Source organism: Oxyura jamaicensis, chromosome 13 (genome assembly GCF_011077185.1).
Source record: "Oxyura jamaicensis isolate SHBP4307 breed ruddy duck chromosome 13, BPBGC_Ojam_1.0, whole genome shotgun sequence".
In the NCBI taxonomy this organism is placed as follows: domain Eukaryota; kingdom Metazoa; phylum Chordata; class Aves; order Anseriformes; family Anatidae; genus Oxyura; species Oxyura jamaicensis.
In genome coordinates, this window is record NC_048905.1 from 5,288,418 (window position 1) to 5,304,313 (window position 15,896).

General features: G+C 46.3%; 2 protein-coding genes across 3 annotated transcripts in view; one reads left to right on the forward strand and one right to left on the reverse strand.

Annotated features, from left to right (window-relative positions):
* KCNIP1 (potassium voltage-gated channel interacting protein 1) overlaps positions 1 to 15,896 on the forward strand; it is a 376,470-nt gene that overhangs the window by 27,506 nt on the left and 333,068 nt on the right. The gene's annotated exons all lie outside the window — the stretch shown is intronic.
* KCNMB1 (potassium calcium-activated channel subfamily M regulatory beta subunit 1) lies at positions 4,738 to 11,118 on the reverse strand. Of its 2 annotated transcripts, XM_035338450.1 has the most exons (5): positions 10,935 to 11,118; positions 7,609 to 7,718; positions 6,035 to 6,209; positions 5,384 to 5,579; positions 4,738 to 5,051 (listed from the first exon to the last, which is right to left on the reverse strand). In XM_035338450.1, exons 3-5 carry the CDS (start codon positions 6,169 to 6,171, stop codon positions 4,782 to 4,784), a joined length of 603 nt encoding a protein of 200 aa, XP_035194341.1. In that variant the 5' UTR covers positions 6,172 to 6,209; positions 7,609 to 7,718; positions 10,935 to 11,118; the 3' UTR covers positions 4,738 to 4,781. The 2 variants fall into 2 exon arrangements, with proteins under 2 accessions (XP_035194341.1, XP_035194340.1); XM_035338449.1 differs by lacking the exon at positions 7,609 to 7,718 and having other exon boundaries at positions 6,035 to 6,206.

The following is a 15,896-nucleotide window of genomic DNA, read 5'->3' on the forward strand; positions in this document are numbered from 1 at the left end:
CTTGAGGTCTCTTCCAACCTAGAAATTCTGTGATTCTGTGATTCTGTGAGACTTCTCAGATTGATATCTGTGGAAAGGCAGGCTAAAGCTTCTGGTGGCAGTGTAGGACATCTCCCCCTACCCTGCTTCATGCAGTGTCCTGCCTGTGGGTGGAGCTGGGAAACCTGCCCTGTTGTAACCTGTTGGCAGAGTGGAGCAGCCACCGACCAGTGTGCCGTTGAGTTTGCTGCAGCAGTCACCTCATGTTTGGGGTTTTACTTAGTGGAAACACTTAAAGAACACCTTTGGAACTTGGAAGCTACATGAGTGCCGAATTGATTTGCGTTTATACTTGTTTATTTGTCCTGCATCTGACAATCTGCATAGAATAAGTGAAAGGCCTGCTTTTTGAGGATTATAACATTCCTTGTGGAAATAATTGCTGTCTTTGATACAAAGAGAACATTTGTCTACTTAGGCTATGAGGGATAATGGTGCTCCTTGCCAGAGAACGAGATTTGGGCTAATATTGGTTGTTTAGCATAACTAGTGATTGATTTAGCCTATAATTAATGAATTAAATACATGCATTCTGTTTTAACTTGGCTGTGGACAGTCAGGGGCCCCCAGGTCTTTTGCATTTTTGAACAGGACTTTGGTATACAAGGTGCCACAGCAACTAGGCAGCAGAGGTATGGCATACGATCATCTCCAGAAACCAGAAGGATGAGTATAAAACTTCTAAAGGGCATTCAAGCTGCATACATAAAAATAGTGTGCTAACTTAAGATATGTTCTTCAAGCTGATGCTTCCCTCTTTCTGTGCCCTCTGAGAAGTTACGGATGCCCTGGTGTTCTGTTCAGCTGTTCGGCTGTGTTCATATTTCTTGTAGATGGAGGTCTAAAACTGTTCCACCACAAACTTTGTGTGGGGAAGAAGACAGGCAAGGTTTGAGCTGAGGAGCTCTCTGCAGATAGTCCCATGCATCCTGAGGCACAGCAACAGCCAGCCTAGAGAGGACCTCACTTTGGAAGTGAGGGAAGACCGCCTGGAAGCAGGCAGGTGTGTTACAGCTCGGCTCCAGGGCCTTAGCCCATGTGCCGATGGCCACTCCTTCACCTGCACAAGCCCTTAGGGATCCAAAAGGCCTTCATAACTTCTGTGTTGTGGCTTTGAACCACCTTGCTGTGTTGAAGTGTATTATTTATGTTCCTTTGGAGATAATTAAAATCCTTTTAACTGATTCTTGTTTCATAGGTTTATGAGTAATTATTTTTATTTTATTGATGGATGTTCTGGGTAGTGTTCTGAGCTTCTCTCAAAACCCGTTTCAACAATCAAAATTAGCATTAGGTGACCAGTAGGCTGTGTTAGTGTGCTCAGTCCTTCTGGTCCTTCCTTTTTTTGAGATATACTGACACAGGCATGTAGATACACCAATATAAAGTATAACAGTATTAATCCCATTTTATATCCATAAAATAACAGATATATTTATAATACAACTGCTTTAAAGCTTCTTTTAATGTATATCTCCAGGCACATAATGCTTCACAGGAGAAGTGTTTCTGCTTTTATGTAAGGGGTGTGCGAATAAAACATGAGACCTTTGGACTGATGATAGGTAGAGACATGTGATCCAAGGAACATACAAAAGGAACATACCTGTGCTGGTTTGGGTATGGCAGTGTGTGAATGTTTTTGCCTGTATGACAGCTTAATTTCTCTGCAAGTGTCATAAGACACCTCTAGGGACTGAAGTGTTGGGTGTAATGAGACGACTTGTATTTGTTTAAGAGGTGTATAGATATTTTTAGGAAGCTTTGAAAGAACAGTTTGTCAGTCCTTCAACTTTGACAATATTTCTTTTCATTGCTACTTGTTCAAGTAGAGAACGATAATAAATTGCCTCTTCGTTTAATCTGTGCTTGGCTATTCTCCTTGGAGGTTGAGTAGTCACCTCTCTTTATCTGGTTTTCACTAGCTTTTTTTTTTCTTTTCCTTTTATTAATGCTCTTGAGGGTTTGGAGAATTGGGGTCAACAAGGAGAAAAAACATCTAATTTAGCAGCTCCCCAGTATAAGTTGTATTTATCAAAGCTGACGCTTAAGTCTTACAGAGGTGGTGTAAACGAAACCTTGCTCCAGGAGAACTAAAACCACCCCCAAGCAACCCACAAGTGCTTTCACAGCATTTTTACAATTCACAATTACTTTAGGGGGGTAAAAAGAAAGGAGCTGCTGAGCAAACAGCAGTTTTCATGTTCCCTTTGTTCTCCTGAGTTTGCGAAGAACGTCTGAAATAATTCCCAAGTACGGTGGTGGTTCAGGTGCTGTGAGCCTCCATTGGAAGCATTCACACTGGGCTAAGGGGCAGTAAGCAGCTCTGTGGTTTTGTGGTGCACAGCCATCTCATGGGACCAGGCCCTGCTTCCAGCTTGGATTGAAGCACTTCATAGGAAGTGTTTTGCTCCCTCTCAGAATAGTGTTTTTTTTTTGTTTGTTTTTTTCAGACGTGTAGCAGACTCGCCAGTGTAATCCAATAACATTAAAGCAAAGCAAAGCCTACAGGCTTTAGAGCTTCCTTGCGTGCTGCTGTAGGAGGCTTATAGAGTTCTCTCAAAATTCACTCTAGTGAGTTACAACTCAGCAGATGGACAGTGAATAGGAAGATGCTTAGAAAAAATCCAGAGTAATTCAGTAACCTGGCACACTGCTAAAATGCTTTTCTACTCTGAGACCACGTGAAGGCAAGGGCTCTGTGACTGCTTCTCATTAAGCAGAGCTATGCATGGGTGATGTGTTGCTTAAATAATAGGAGGCTTCTGCAGTGCCTGTATGCCTATAGACTTGTTTGTTTTCTGCATTGGAGTTTTTGCCTTCCTGCATTGAAATCCCTCCTTTTTGTATGGATTTGGAGTTTCCAGATTGGTGTGTGTGTTTTTCCCCTGTGCAGCTGTTCTCAGAATATCTCCTGCCCAAACAGGAGCTGGCACCTGACTGAAGGAAGAAGTGAGGGGGGTTCTTTGTGCAGTATTTTTCATCATGTACTTGCATTGTGTACACGTAGGAAATGTTTTCATGTAATAGTTTTATTTTCAGTAGGGGTGGACCTGGAAACATGGCTTGCACTCTGGATTTTCCCCTGGTGCTGCCAGGGGAGGCCATGGGCAGCAATGGGAGGAGGACGGGGCTCCTGGGCAGGAGCTGCAGCAGGAGGAGCTGCAGCAGTAGCTCTGTGCCATTGCTCTTCCCACTGAGCTCAGTGAGATCAGGAGCACCAGCTGCTTGGAGACAGGTCACCACCTCCTGAGCATCACAGAGTCACCCAGACCCTGGGGACATGGGGAATAGGGACCACTGCTGGGAACAGCAGCATCCAGCCTTCATTCTGCGCCACCCAGCAGAGAGGGCAACAAGCTGGGGCAGGGGCTGTGCTGAGCCAGTGTAGAGGAGACATGAGCACCTTCTAATTTGCAGGTGGAGGAGACTTTTTAGCTGCTGAAAAGGACATTTGAAGTAAAGCTGTGGAAGAAGCTGTTATATAAATCTCTCAGTCTTTTTACAGTGAGTTTGTTCACCTCCATTTGTACCAGAACAGCACGTTAGCTTTAACACCTATCTTCCCTGTTTGCTTGCCAGATTTTAAGTGTTTGCCTCAGCATCAGGTGGACTGACAGGGCAGGATCTTTTCCTCTTCCCACCTCACTGGCTTTTGGTCACTCAAAGCACCTTCACGTGTGTAAGTTGCTCTGCTGCCTTCCCTGCATTCAGATGCATTTCACTATGCATCTGCACTTCACTTCACTTGCACTGCACTTCCCTGCATTCAGTGCTTCAGATGCATTTCACTTCCCTGCACTCAGTGCTTCAGATGCATTTGCACTTCCCTGCATTCAATGCTTCAGATGCATTTCACTATAGTGCTGTATGGGGATGTAAGTGCTTTCCTCCTTGTTGTGGAGATAATTTTCCTCCTCTGTTTGTTTTTACAGTGCATACTCCCCCTTTTACAATTTGATGCTTTTACAATGCGCACTCCCGCTCTTACAGTCTCAATCTTAAAGAGCAGGTCATTTTTCCCTGTGGAGATTTCTAGTAGATAACCATCCAGGTTCCGAGTGTTGAATGAGCATTGCTGATGTTAATTGCTCTTTTGTGCCATCCTGGTCTAATTTTGAATTGCTGATCACAATGAAAAGCGAGTTCTGATAATACAGAACGCAGTTCCCATAACAATGTTGTAAAATGCACGTAATGGGTTAACATCAGCCCTCCTGCGTGTTGTTTTTTTACAATGCACAATAGAGAAATTGGAGCACATTAATGAGAATAACTTTTTTTTTTCCAACCACAGTTTCATGAATTTAAATTTGTATCTGTGCCTGAAATGTTCATGTGAATGATAGCTACTGCCTAGTTCATGAACTGTCTGATCCCAAGGCTTGTGTTAGTGGTGACCCAAGTGCCAGGCAAATACAGCAGGCAGGATGCAGCTTGTGTTCCTCCTGTGTCTGGCAGCAATTCAGAAATTGGCTGGAAGTTATTTTCCAAGAAGAGGAAACATGTCTATACGTGCATCGGAGCATTACAAAGAGTCTGGGTGCTAGAAACAAACACGCCTTTAACACAAAATATCATTGTGCTAGGCGGGCATCCACGGTGAGCATCATTCAGTTCTTGGAGGCAGCCTGCCCTTCTATTGACACCTGCTATATTGAGAAGTCACAAATTGCAAGTAGAGACAGACAGAACAAAGGCACTTTAATATCTAGCAACAGTCTGAGCCAGATATTTATTTTCTACTGCCAAGCAGAAAGAACAGAAACGTACTGGCTGATCTTTACCAGGATGATAATCAGACATCCACCAGTGAACATGAGCGTGGGCCAAAGGAAAGTGAAGATGAGACCTCTGGGGGGGTAAATTCTGCTCAAAATGACATTGGTCTGTGTTCCTCCGGGGTCATAGTAGCATGGGAAAGTCTGGTATTTTTTGAAATTGTTTGCAATGGTTTCTATTCGTGCTTGAACCTCTTTGGGGTTCTCAGAGTTGCCTGGCACGTAGGAGCACTGGAATAAGAAATCAGAATGCTTTGTTGTAATGGATACTCTCACACAGGGTTTGTAAGTAAAGTCACGTGGATTAAAACAAGCATGCTGGTGCTGACAAAATCTTCTGTTGCCTGGCTAGCATCCCCAAAGGTTGTCTTGGCCTGCCTGTGTCCATAACCCATGTGCCCTGCTTCCCCGTTGCCTGCCAGCGTGTACATATCCCAAACCTAGAGATCTGCAGGTTTGAGTGATGTTAGTGGAAGCCAATACTGCATGTGCTCAAAATTAAACTGCAGCTATGGGAGGTGCTGAACAGCAGCTGGGAGTGATAAGGGAACGTGCTCCAGTACCTTAGAGTTTCTTTCCAGTGTATCTTCAGTCTGATAGAGCATGACCTCCTGTCCCGAGGCCGTCAGATTAACCCACACCTGGAGACAAGGGTAGTGACAGACACCCTCATCCTCCGAGCCCTTGCTGTTTGGGCAGAGGACTTTGTCCTCGATGGTGGCTCTGAGCACCTTGCACACGGTTTCTGTTGTCCAGACACTACAAAGACAAAACAAAAGGTATTGCTTTGAAATGCTTTGCCAGCGCCCATTGTGGGTCGTGTGCTGGAGGTGTGTCTGTAGGGGCCAGCCATGGGTTGGCACCGGCAGAGTTTGAGGCTGCTCAGCACCAGTGTGGTGAGCTCTGCCCGCCCCAAACTGATGGCTGCCCTGGAGAAGGGCTGCCACAGGGTGGCTGAGCAGGAGTCCTGACAGTTGTTGTCTGTTGTGCATTCTGTGTTGGAAAGTGAGGTTCTGAAAGTAGGAAAGGGTCACGCCTCTGTTATTGGCTCACTCTGCTCTTCTCTTCCATCTTCCCTTCTTGTGAGCTCATCAAGACTATAACATTTATTCATTGTAGAGTGTACTAACGTAAATTTTGGCACTGTTTTATCATTGTATTTGCAGACAGCAAAAAAGAATTGGCCTTGTACTCCCAATCAAGTGACTTACTACCTTTTAGTGTAGAATGGCACAATGGTGATCCCAATGAAGAAGTACATCATCATGGAGCACGCGACCATCCCCAGCCCTAGGCACAGGGCTCTCGTCTCCCCTCGCTTCTGTGCGGTCACCAACTTTTTTCCCAACATGACTTACTGTTCAGAAACCTGAAATGTCTCCAATCCTGGTTTTTAAGAAAAGAAAAAAGGGCAAATCATTATTAGGATTAGCTACAGGTAACACAGTTGAATAATAACTTTCTGAAATATCCCTGACATATCCAATTTTTGCACAACCCAGAATGCTTCTTTCATTGTTTTTACAAGAATTTTTTTTTTCTTTTTTTAACTTTCTGGTATTTATCATATACTGTTTAATAAAGCAGGGGATGAGGGAGCAGGGAGGGAAGGCTAGAAGGTGGGGCTGGAAAACCCCATTGCTTCCAGGGAAGAGTTTTAACAGCTGAATTGTCCTCAGCCTTGATTTGGGCTGGTTTATGCTGCTGCTCCTCTGAAGTAAGAGGCACTGTGTTGTGTATTGGTGGAGGCTGCATGAAGGGAAAATCCTCCCACAGCTGAATCCTTGCTATACTCTGTCTTCAGTATTAGTCCGAAACATGGTTTACTTATTCCAAGAGAGCTGAAGTAGTTAAAAACGTCTTTCTCATGTCTATAGTTTGGCCTTGGCCATGTGGGGCTGCTTAAAACATGCTATCCGATCAGATTGTGGAGAAAAGCTTTGTTGTTCTTGACACAAGTGGTATGATGCCCCTGCCCAGGTGCCCAGGATCAGAGAACGCAGCATTACAAGTGCTGCTGTCCCCCACAGGCATGGGGGCACGGCTGCTGCCGTTCGTGGATGTGCGTAAACCCTGCAGTGGCGGTGGTGCAGCACGGAGCTCCTGGGCTGCTCCCCTGGTAAAACATCAAAGCATCAGCAAGGTCATTTTGACATTGCTGGAGAGGTCCTGAAAATACTTGCTGTGAATCCATATCCTATTAAATCACTACAGCTGATGTATAGGGCTTACAAATAGGTAGGACATAACAGTCCTAGAGTTCAGCCCACCTCCAGGAACTATGTCAAGCCGACAGCTGTAACCAAAGGTTTGTGGCTTTGGGTTTTTAATAAAAACACTTTGCAAGCCGTAGGCAGGGAAAATGAAAGAGACTGACAAGATGAGTGTGTGTGTTTGTTTGTTTGGGGGGTGGGGTGAAGAAGTGAAATAACAGGAGGAGAAAAGGAAAGTGTTACACATTCCACAGCAGGTTTCAGTCCTGTTCTCATGTGCAGGACCATGGTGCACAGCTTTGTGCAGTAACTGGTGCGCTTTCAGGATTTCAGCTCCAGGGGTGGTTTTTATAAATCAAGTTGCTAGTACATAACATCGAAGTGACAAGGCTGTCCTGAGGTGTCACTGGGAACAAAAAGTGCTGTTACTGGAATAGTGAGTTTGGGCCCAGTCCATATTTAATTCTGCCATGAGTAACATCTCAAGGTCCGCTGTGAATTTTCAGAGTATTTACAATATTGGGCCACTGTAAATGGGGAGGAATGTCACGGGCCGTGATACCAGACAATAGCTGAGCTCTGGTTCCTCCTGCTGCAGCGGGGAGCTGGTGATAGACACCTGACAACCTGCTGCGTTAGCAAGAAATCCTTCCATGCCGTGAGGATGATTAATTGTTAATCAGTCCTCTTGGAAAAGGACCAAGTGAAGAATTGGTACTGCCAGTACGACTTGAGGAGAACTTGCCCTGCTCTGGCACTGCCAACAGCCAAGTTTTAGCTGAGCCACCGTGTTCGCTTAGCTGTCCTGCTTAGGGCGAGGAATATGGGATCGTCAGCCCCCTTGTTACGTGGCACATAAGAACTAGGGGACTACTAGCCAAAGAATTAATAAGGGGTGCAATTGCCCCATTGGTCTGCTTGAATGTCAGACACATACACAGCTGGTGTACCATTAGGCTCGTCCTTCCTAGTCATTTCGAACTGCCAGACCCCCTCTTTAGGGGGTCTGAGAGAGCCCCCTGGATGTGAAAATGGGTGCGGTTCAGAAGAGGGGAAGGCGTCTGCCCAGCACAGGGCACGGTGGCATTCTCTGTCCTGGCACCGGGTGCTCACGTGGCCACTCCTGCCCAGCTCCTGAGATGCCTGCTCTGCCCCTAGAGAACAACGGCACATTAATTATGCAGAGAATGTTAACAAAGACTGCTCTAAAAATATCCGAGTGCGTCTATAAACACCGAACTGAATAGCCTGGGTCTCAAGGCAGTGTAAATCAGAGGTGCTGACATCGCTGTGGTGCCATTAGACCAGGTGAACTGCGACTGTGGTCCTGAGAACCGAGGTACGTGCTGCCTGCTGGGCTTTCGGAGCTGCAAAGAGCAGGGAGGAAACCAGCACAACCTGTAGCACTACTCTGTCTGTGTGCAGAGCTATTTTAGAGGAAATTCATGGAATAAAACTTGGGAAGTTACTGAAGTAAACGCGGTGTGTGTTTTTTACCTCCTTTGGGGTACAGATATTCTTACGTTGTGCTCAAAGCCCAGCTTGCTTTGGTTCTAAAGACGCTCGGCTCCTGCATGCACATGCATGGTGTGTGTGTGGAGTTGCCTCAGTGTTCAAAAGGTGAATTTTTTTGGACTAAAAATTATTCTCTTCCGCCTCCGAGCCCCATCACTGTATGTTAGGACGAGTATTGAAAGAGCTCACTAAACGTTTCCTCAAACAAAATCATCAAGCATTTGAGAACGGAAGCGCTGCTGAAGCCTCGATGGGCCCATGCTGTCTGTGAGCGTATTTGAATTAGAAGATGTTGGAGCACGTAATGGAGATTTCAGTCTGTCTTTCAAGAGCAAATATAAATGTATCTTTTGCACTGAAGATTGCAGGGTGCCTCCATAATTATTGGGAAGATAGAAGCTCCAAATCTTTTCAGAACTTGCCTTCTCCCTAATCTTTCTCCCTCAGTCCCGTTAAATTATACAGTACATTAGCTGTGCAATTCCAGTGTATAATCACGGCACTGACAGCTGCTGGTGCTGATCCGAAGGATGCCATCTGCTCAGGTTTGGAGCCGAGGTCCCTGCTCAGATTAGCAGCTGTGTGGGAGGCTCGGGGGAAGCCCCTGCCTCCTCCCAGCTCCAGAGGAGCTGCCAGTGCTGCGACCGCTGGGGTGGGAGCTCTGGGCTACCCCAGGCTGCTGTGCACCTGGGTGCAGAGGTAGCCAGGGGGTTGTGGCTCTGAATGCCCGCCTCTCTCCTGCCTCTCCCTCAAGCAGAAGGAAGTGCTGAACCCTTCTCTCAAATGTAAGGTGGGAATAAACATTAACTGGGAGACAGTCATTTGTTTGAGCTGCTTTATCCCACGCCATCTGGTGAAGTGCCAGCAAGCACTTCTCTGCTTTCAGCTGAGCAGTGAGCGATGCCCCATCACACCAAGAACAGCAGTGCAAGTCATCTGCCACTAAAACAAGAGGAGGTTTTAAACAGGCTCAAACCCTTTGGCCTCCACTGCCTCTGAACACAAAATTGCCATTCACCTTCTCATATCGTGCCAACTCCATGGTCATCTGATCTGTTCTCCAAGCACCTCGTGCCAACAGGACAAGGGCTGCTGGTGTTGCTGGCTGCGTAAGAACAGCGTGTGCTTTGCCAGTGTATTGGCCAAGTACCTCATGTGGAAACCAGAAGGCAACTGCAGTTTTTAGGCCTAAAAATATAAGCTCTTTACTGGTTCTTCTGCCGTGGCAGAGCCACGCAGTTCATGTATTTACCTGTGTCTCTTAGTAGAATTAGTCTCATCAGCTGTATGTGCTTATTTGTTTCCGTGGATGTTTTTAGCTGTTTGGATTCTTCTTTCTTGGTTTCAGTCCTGTCCTTACCCTTTTGTCTTCTCCTGCCCCACCATTTACACCCAAAAAAACACTTCTCACATCCCAGAAATGAAGTCAGAACTGCATTTGCCCTGGCACTTGGTTCTTCCTTCCCTGCCCCATCTCCTGTTTTAGCATTTACAACTATTTCTTGCTGCTAACGGGTTTTTTCCCCAGTGATGCTGGGACCTGAGAGCACCAATTTTGGTCACTGCAAAATAAGAGACCTGTAACTTTGTGTTCTGCACCTCTGGGACCACCAATACTGCATGCGGAGTAAGGTGATGTTGAGCCTCAGTGCAAATGTGCACAGAAAAGCTGATTCTACAGTGTGCTCGTGCAGCTGTCTTGGAAACCTGAAGAATCAGTATTATGCCTGTGTAACATGACACAATTACACCCATTTTATGAAATATGCAGCATCCATTTGCTTTATTTAAGAGCTGTTTACCTGATATGACACCAGTGTGAAGTAAGCTAGCTTTTTGTTTAAAAACCTGTGCAGTTTAAGACTGTATGTATGTTAGCTTTGAAACCTGGTGGTCCTTTTAAAAACTAAAAAGTTCAGTACTTCGGAAATCTTTCTGGGTATCTCTTTGGGTTTCTGTGTAGCACAGGACTGTACAAAATTATTCAGTTTGAGGGGGTTTCAAAGAAGCCAGCCCTGAGTTCAGGTGGTTCCTCTCCCACTTGCCCCAGAGGTGAGACGAGCACAGCCCCTAAGGGAGTGCCGCGGAGCACTGAGCACCCAAAGCCATGAAGCTCCTGGGAGTGGAGATCCCCTGCAGCTGCGGACTCCTAAGGCTCTGGGTTTTGCAAAAATACCACCGTTACCTTTGCTAGTAATGATGGAGAGTTATCAAACTGCATGCAGTTACAGAAGAGAGAACAACTTAGCCCGTATGCTACCCGAAAGTTGTGTGGGTTTCCTCTGCAGTGCTGGGCATTTAGGACTGTTGCTTCCAAAACCATTTTCAAAAACCAAAGCTACTGCATGCTCAGAAGGAAAACGAGTTGTTTTAAAAGTATACTTACTGTTTCTGATGAAATGCTGCTTTCTGTGATGAAAAACCCTTCTGTTACATGACAGACCAGGTATAAGGCCTTTTCAGGGCGAGATAAAGCTGTGCAGCTGCGGGCTGAAAGGGGTTTTGTGGGGGGTTGCTGGTTTGTTTTTTTTTTCCCCGTACTTCTCTGGTTTTGCATTGCTGTGGCTGAACTCGGCACTCAGTTCCCCTGTTGTGAGGCTTGCTGTAACCATACATGGTAAGGTATGAAAGTGCTGTCCTTTTTCAGATTAATTGCCGAAACCAGGAAGCTACAATGCTGAGACCAACCACAGCTGGAGGGACCGAGCTTTCTCATGCACCAGGACCCTTTACCACACATCCCACATCCCCGTGGGGTTGTCTTAAGCTGCTCTCCTACTCTTTTTGTGCTGCCTTATAGTTTAGAAATCCATTGGGGTCCATTGGGTAAGATTGGAAGAATTGACTTAAAACTGACTAGATGTCTTAGGAAACGTTTTAAAGAAGTTCCAAACCAACGCCCTATAGCAATCGTCCCCTCTGTGCGTCCTGGGGAAGGTGGCAGGAGGGCAGGGCAAGGGCTGGGGGGTCCTGCAGGACACGGGCAGCGAGGAGCTGGGGGCAGCAGGAACTGGGATGTGTGGGGCGTGGGAGAGGAAAAGCAGATCGGGGCCTCGTGAATGTTCGTGTGCTTGTGTGCGTGGGTGGGTATGTGTGTGGGCGAGTGTATATCACGTTTTTTTATGGAGGCTACCTGGCTCCTTGTTCTCCAGCTGTATGAGACCTGCAGCAGGGCTGCAATGAGCACGGGTCCCCAGCGAGCTTCAGGGCTTGGCTTGTTCCTTCCTGTAGGGCCACGAGAGTTCACCCCTGGGGTTCGGTTGTGTTCCCAAAGTTGCAGGTTACTTGCCGAAAGTATCGGTGACTAACACAGAACAAGGTGGAAACTGCTGAGGGCTGCTGGTGGATGGGAGCTGCCAGGAAGTGCCAAACTGCACGTGTCACCGTGTCACCCACGCCAAAGGAAGGGCCCCTGCAGGGAGCCTTCCAATGGAGGGTTGCTGCAGCAGCCAAAGCTCCCCGCAGCTGCCAAATCCAGCAAGAAGTTAAAACGCACAACCAGTTTGGGGCTTTTTTAGTTCATCAGGAAGCAACAAATGGACATGGTGATACGTATCCAGAATAAATAACGAGCATCAGTGAACCTTTTTGACCTTTGCCCAGTATTCCTTAACTTTCACCTGGGAAGACAGAGGAAACTTGGGCAGCAGCGGGAGATGATTTCTGTGCACCCCAAATCTCAACAGTTCATTACAGCTGCTTCAGCGTAAGCTGGTCTTTCAGGCTTGCTTTTGGTAAAAAATTGGAAGCTGGCATGTTCAGAGAGTTCAAGCTGTCTGGAGTTTACAGATGAATCTCCTCCCAAATTACCTTTTTTTATTACTGATGTGGAAGAGAGCACACAGAGGTAACTTTGATCGAGATAACTGAGTTAGACATTTACAGCTAAGTAAGATGAAGCCTGCTCGCATCATTTAGATTGGAAAGATTTATGATTGTAGTCACTTTTTAATATTTGAGAAATGATGTAGCAAAATCTGAAGAATGGCGTTTGAAGTTTGGAAAAAAGCCCTCTGAACAAAAGTTATTTCCAGCTAAAACATGTCCTGGTTTCCTGGACTTCTCTGTCCTCATTCGATGCTTGGAAAACCAGCCTGGATATTTCCAAGATGCTTGCTCTGGCTCAAGCAGGAGCCATGCTTTTAATGCGAAATTGTAGGAGTGATTTGGGGGCTGCCTGATTCAGGAGTCAAGGCAGAAAGCAGGCTAAACCCTGCTGACTGCATTCCTGAGTCCAAGTCTGGCTGTCTCCTCCTGCTGTCCTTAATTCAGCTGACAGAGCCACACGGTACAGTAGTGGGTTTGTGTTTAGTGGCTGCACTGAGGAGTTTCGCCCCCAAATTAACACAGATCCTGTGCATTCCACAGGCAATTCACTTTGGGAAGCTCCTCGGTGGCTGAAGGAGGTGGTGTTAGTGCTCCAGCTTGGTGTGCAGACCTCTGGTGCTCCGTTTGCATGGAGGGAAGCAGCGCTCCAAGTGTGGCACTGCACCTCGCCTCTTGTGCTGCTTGTGCTCAGGGGTCCCTGCAAACTAACCCGCAAACCCGGTGTGTATGGGCTAAAGGGAGGTGCTGTGCTGGCACCCACTGCTGGCACCCATTGCTGGCATTGGATGTCTGGCAGGCTGCTGTCCTGTGCTGGGCCGTGTGTGTGTGCCAGCTCCATCAATGCAAGCCAAACGTTTGGTATAACGTGAACTGTAATTCTGTGCTAGTCTAAAATAAGCCTTGTTGTATTAGAAGCACATCTTTTTTTTATTATTATTAGTAGTAGTATTTTTTTTTTTGCTACTTGAGGAGGTGAGGAGCAATTCTGGTGACAAAACTCCTTTTGCCCTGGTGCTCCCTGGCTGCGCAGACACTGCAGGGCACCCCAGATGGGCTCACCTGCGTGCTGCTAGCAGGCTTTCCCTGGTCTCAAGGAGCGTGGGACCAGCTGCAGCCCCGGGTGAGGATCTGCTGCTGGAGCAGCACCTCTGCTGCTCATTTTTAACCTCTGCTGCTCATTTTTAACCTCTGCTGCTCATTTTTAACCTCTGCTGCTCATTTTCAAGCCGTGTGTCTGGCACTGCCCGGTTCCTCCTGGCCAGGTGCTGCCCAGGAGCAGGGATGTGGGGTGCTGCCAGGAGGGCGCAGCTCCCGGGAGGGCGCCCAGTGCGGGCGGCAGAAGGAGCCGAGGCTGCATTGGGGCAGCTGGAATGGACCCTGCTGGCCTAAGAGCCTTTTGTAAGGCCTGTTTCCTAACAAAATAATAATAATAATAAATAAATAAATAAATAAATAAATAAAATGAAGAGGCCTTCCCAAGCTTTGCTCTGGGTGCTGTTTTAGTGTTCACTCCCTGACTATAATTTGGGAAGAAAAAGGAAGAGAAACACTGTCAGGGTAGGCTTTAGGCTTTCTGGAACTTCGAATGCTCAGTTTTGAACACAAACAAGTTTCTTGTCAATGTCTTGCATCCCACTTACTTTATTTTAACGTATTAAACCCCTGGGCTAAAGGAAAAATAAACAAAACTCAAGGGCTGATTTCCTGTGTTTCTTCTTAAAAATAAGCAGTGTGTCAACTTGAAAAAACTGCAGTGACTGTGAGTTAGCGAAGCATCTGCGTTTAAAATAGAGCTCCAGAACTGCGAGAAACTGTCAGACCAAGAGGATTAAGATAGATATTCCTGAGGAATTATTTTCTTTACAAGTGCTAGTGGAAGAAAAAACGTGAGAGAAGGCATGAGTTTACAGCTCGGAAAGAGAAATTGTGCAAACGTTCGCATACAAGGACTGAACCTCTGTAATAAAAAATATAAAAATAAAAAATAATATAAAAATGAAACTATAAGGGGTCTGCAGACCTTACAGCAGCGTCAGGGAAAACAGCTTCTGGCTTTTATTTGTTGTACTATTCTACAGTGGGTTCTCAAATCTTTGTCCTTCATGCACTCTCTTTATTGCCGAGTGATTTGTTCCATCTCTTTCTTGTGTCTGGTAGGGCCCAGCCATCATGGCTGTGTTTCAGGGCAGAGGGCTGTTCATCCTCCCAAGGGGCTGGACTGACTCTGCTGCGAGCCTGAAGCTTTGAGGAAATTCAAGAGAGCCTGGACTGACTGCACGCGCTGCTGAGCAGAGCAGTGTCTGACAAACTGCTTTGTGTCTGCAGGTGCCCTGTCACACAGGGGGCTGTCATACAGAGCAGGTAGGCTTGCAGGTAGGTCTGCCTGCAAGTCCTAGTCACGACACACACAGAGTGCCTATAGGCAGCAATGAGGGACGTGAGTCTGCAACCTGTAAGCTCCCTTTTAGCTCTAACACAAAGAGCAGCTCAGGAGTTAAATAGAAAACAGATTTCTTTTAGTTGGTCAGATCTGCTCGTTTTGAGCTGATCATCCACGTGGGTTGTTCTCATGTTGGAGAATAAGAAAAATTTAATGGCTGTAAGGCCGAGCCAGTTTAATCAGTTTTGCCATTTTATTTCCAGGACTTTCTGTTGCTTCTAAAGACTCAGTGAGCTGTGAAATGAGAACAGTTGTTTGGATCTTCAGAAAGCACTGCAAAGTTATTAGCTTCCCCCTTCCTAATTGAAACGTATTCATAGGGTAGTACGTTGTCATTTTTAATGGGCATCATAAAGAGAAGCCGTGGCTCTTGAACAAGGAACAGACACATCTTGAAAACGATGTGAGCGAGAAGGGGCGAGATGTCCCAAACATTGGCACATCTCAGTCAGATGCCGGCCAAGTTCCTAAATAACCTGTTAAATAACCAAATTAACAGACTGCCGGCCAGGCTTGCTGGTAACTCACCACTTTCAGAGCAGTACTCAGACTTGTCCAGAAATATTTAAGCAGGGATTTTGAACCGTTTGTTTGACATCCCACTTGTGTCGTGGCTGTGTGCTAGGGGTGAATCAGCGAGTGGAAGGCAGCTGTGCCCTGGTGGGCGCCTTGCACGGGGCTGTGCCTGCTGTAAAGCTGGGGGGGACGTCGCTTCTCTTTCAAAGTCTCAAACTCTCCCACTACTGTCTCAAAACTGAAGCCACAGAAGATGCTTAACTGTTTCCTGAATGGATGCTGCCTGATTTCAGAGAATAAATGCATGGATTTTATTCAGGGAGTAAGTGCATGTGCTCTTTTCTTAGTTTGGATCTTGCACGTATAATCAGTTCTTAATAATATTATTCCAGATAGAGAGCCTTCAATAGCAAGAAACAAACAAAAGCAATCAAATTCTGCAACAGTGCTTCAAGTGACAAAAACACAAGTGAAAAAGAGGAGAAATGTAAAGAACCTTTAACAGAAGAAGTTATTTACAGAATCACAGAATCACAGAATTTCTAGGTTGGAAGAGACCTCAAG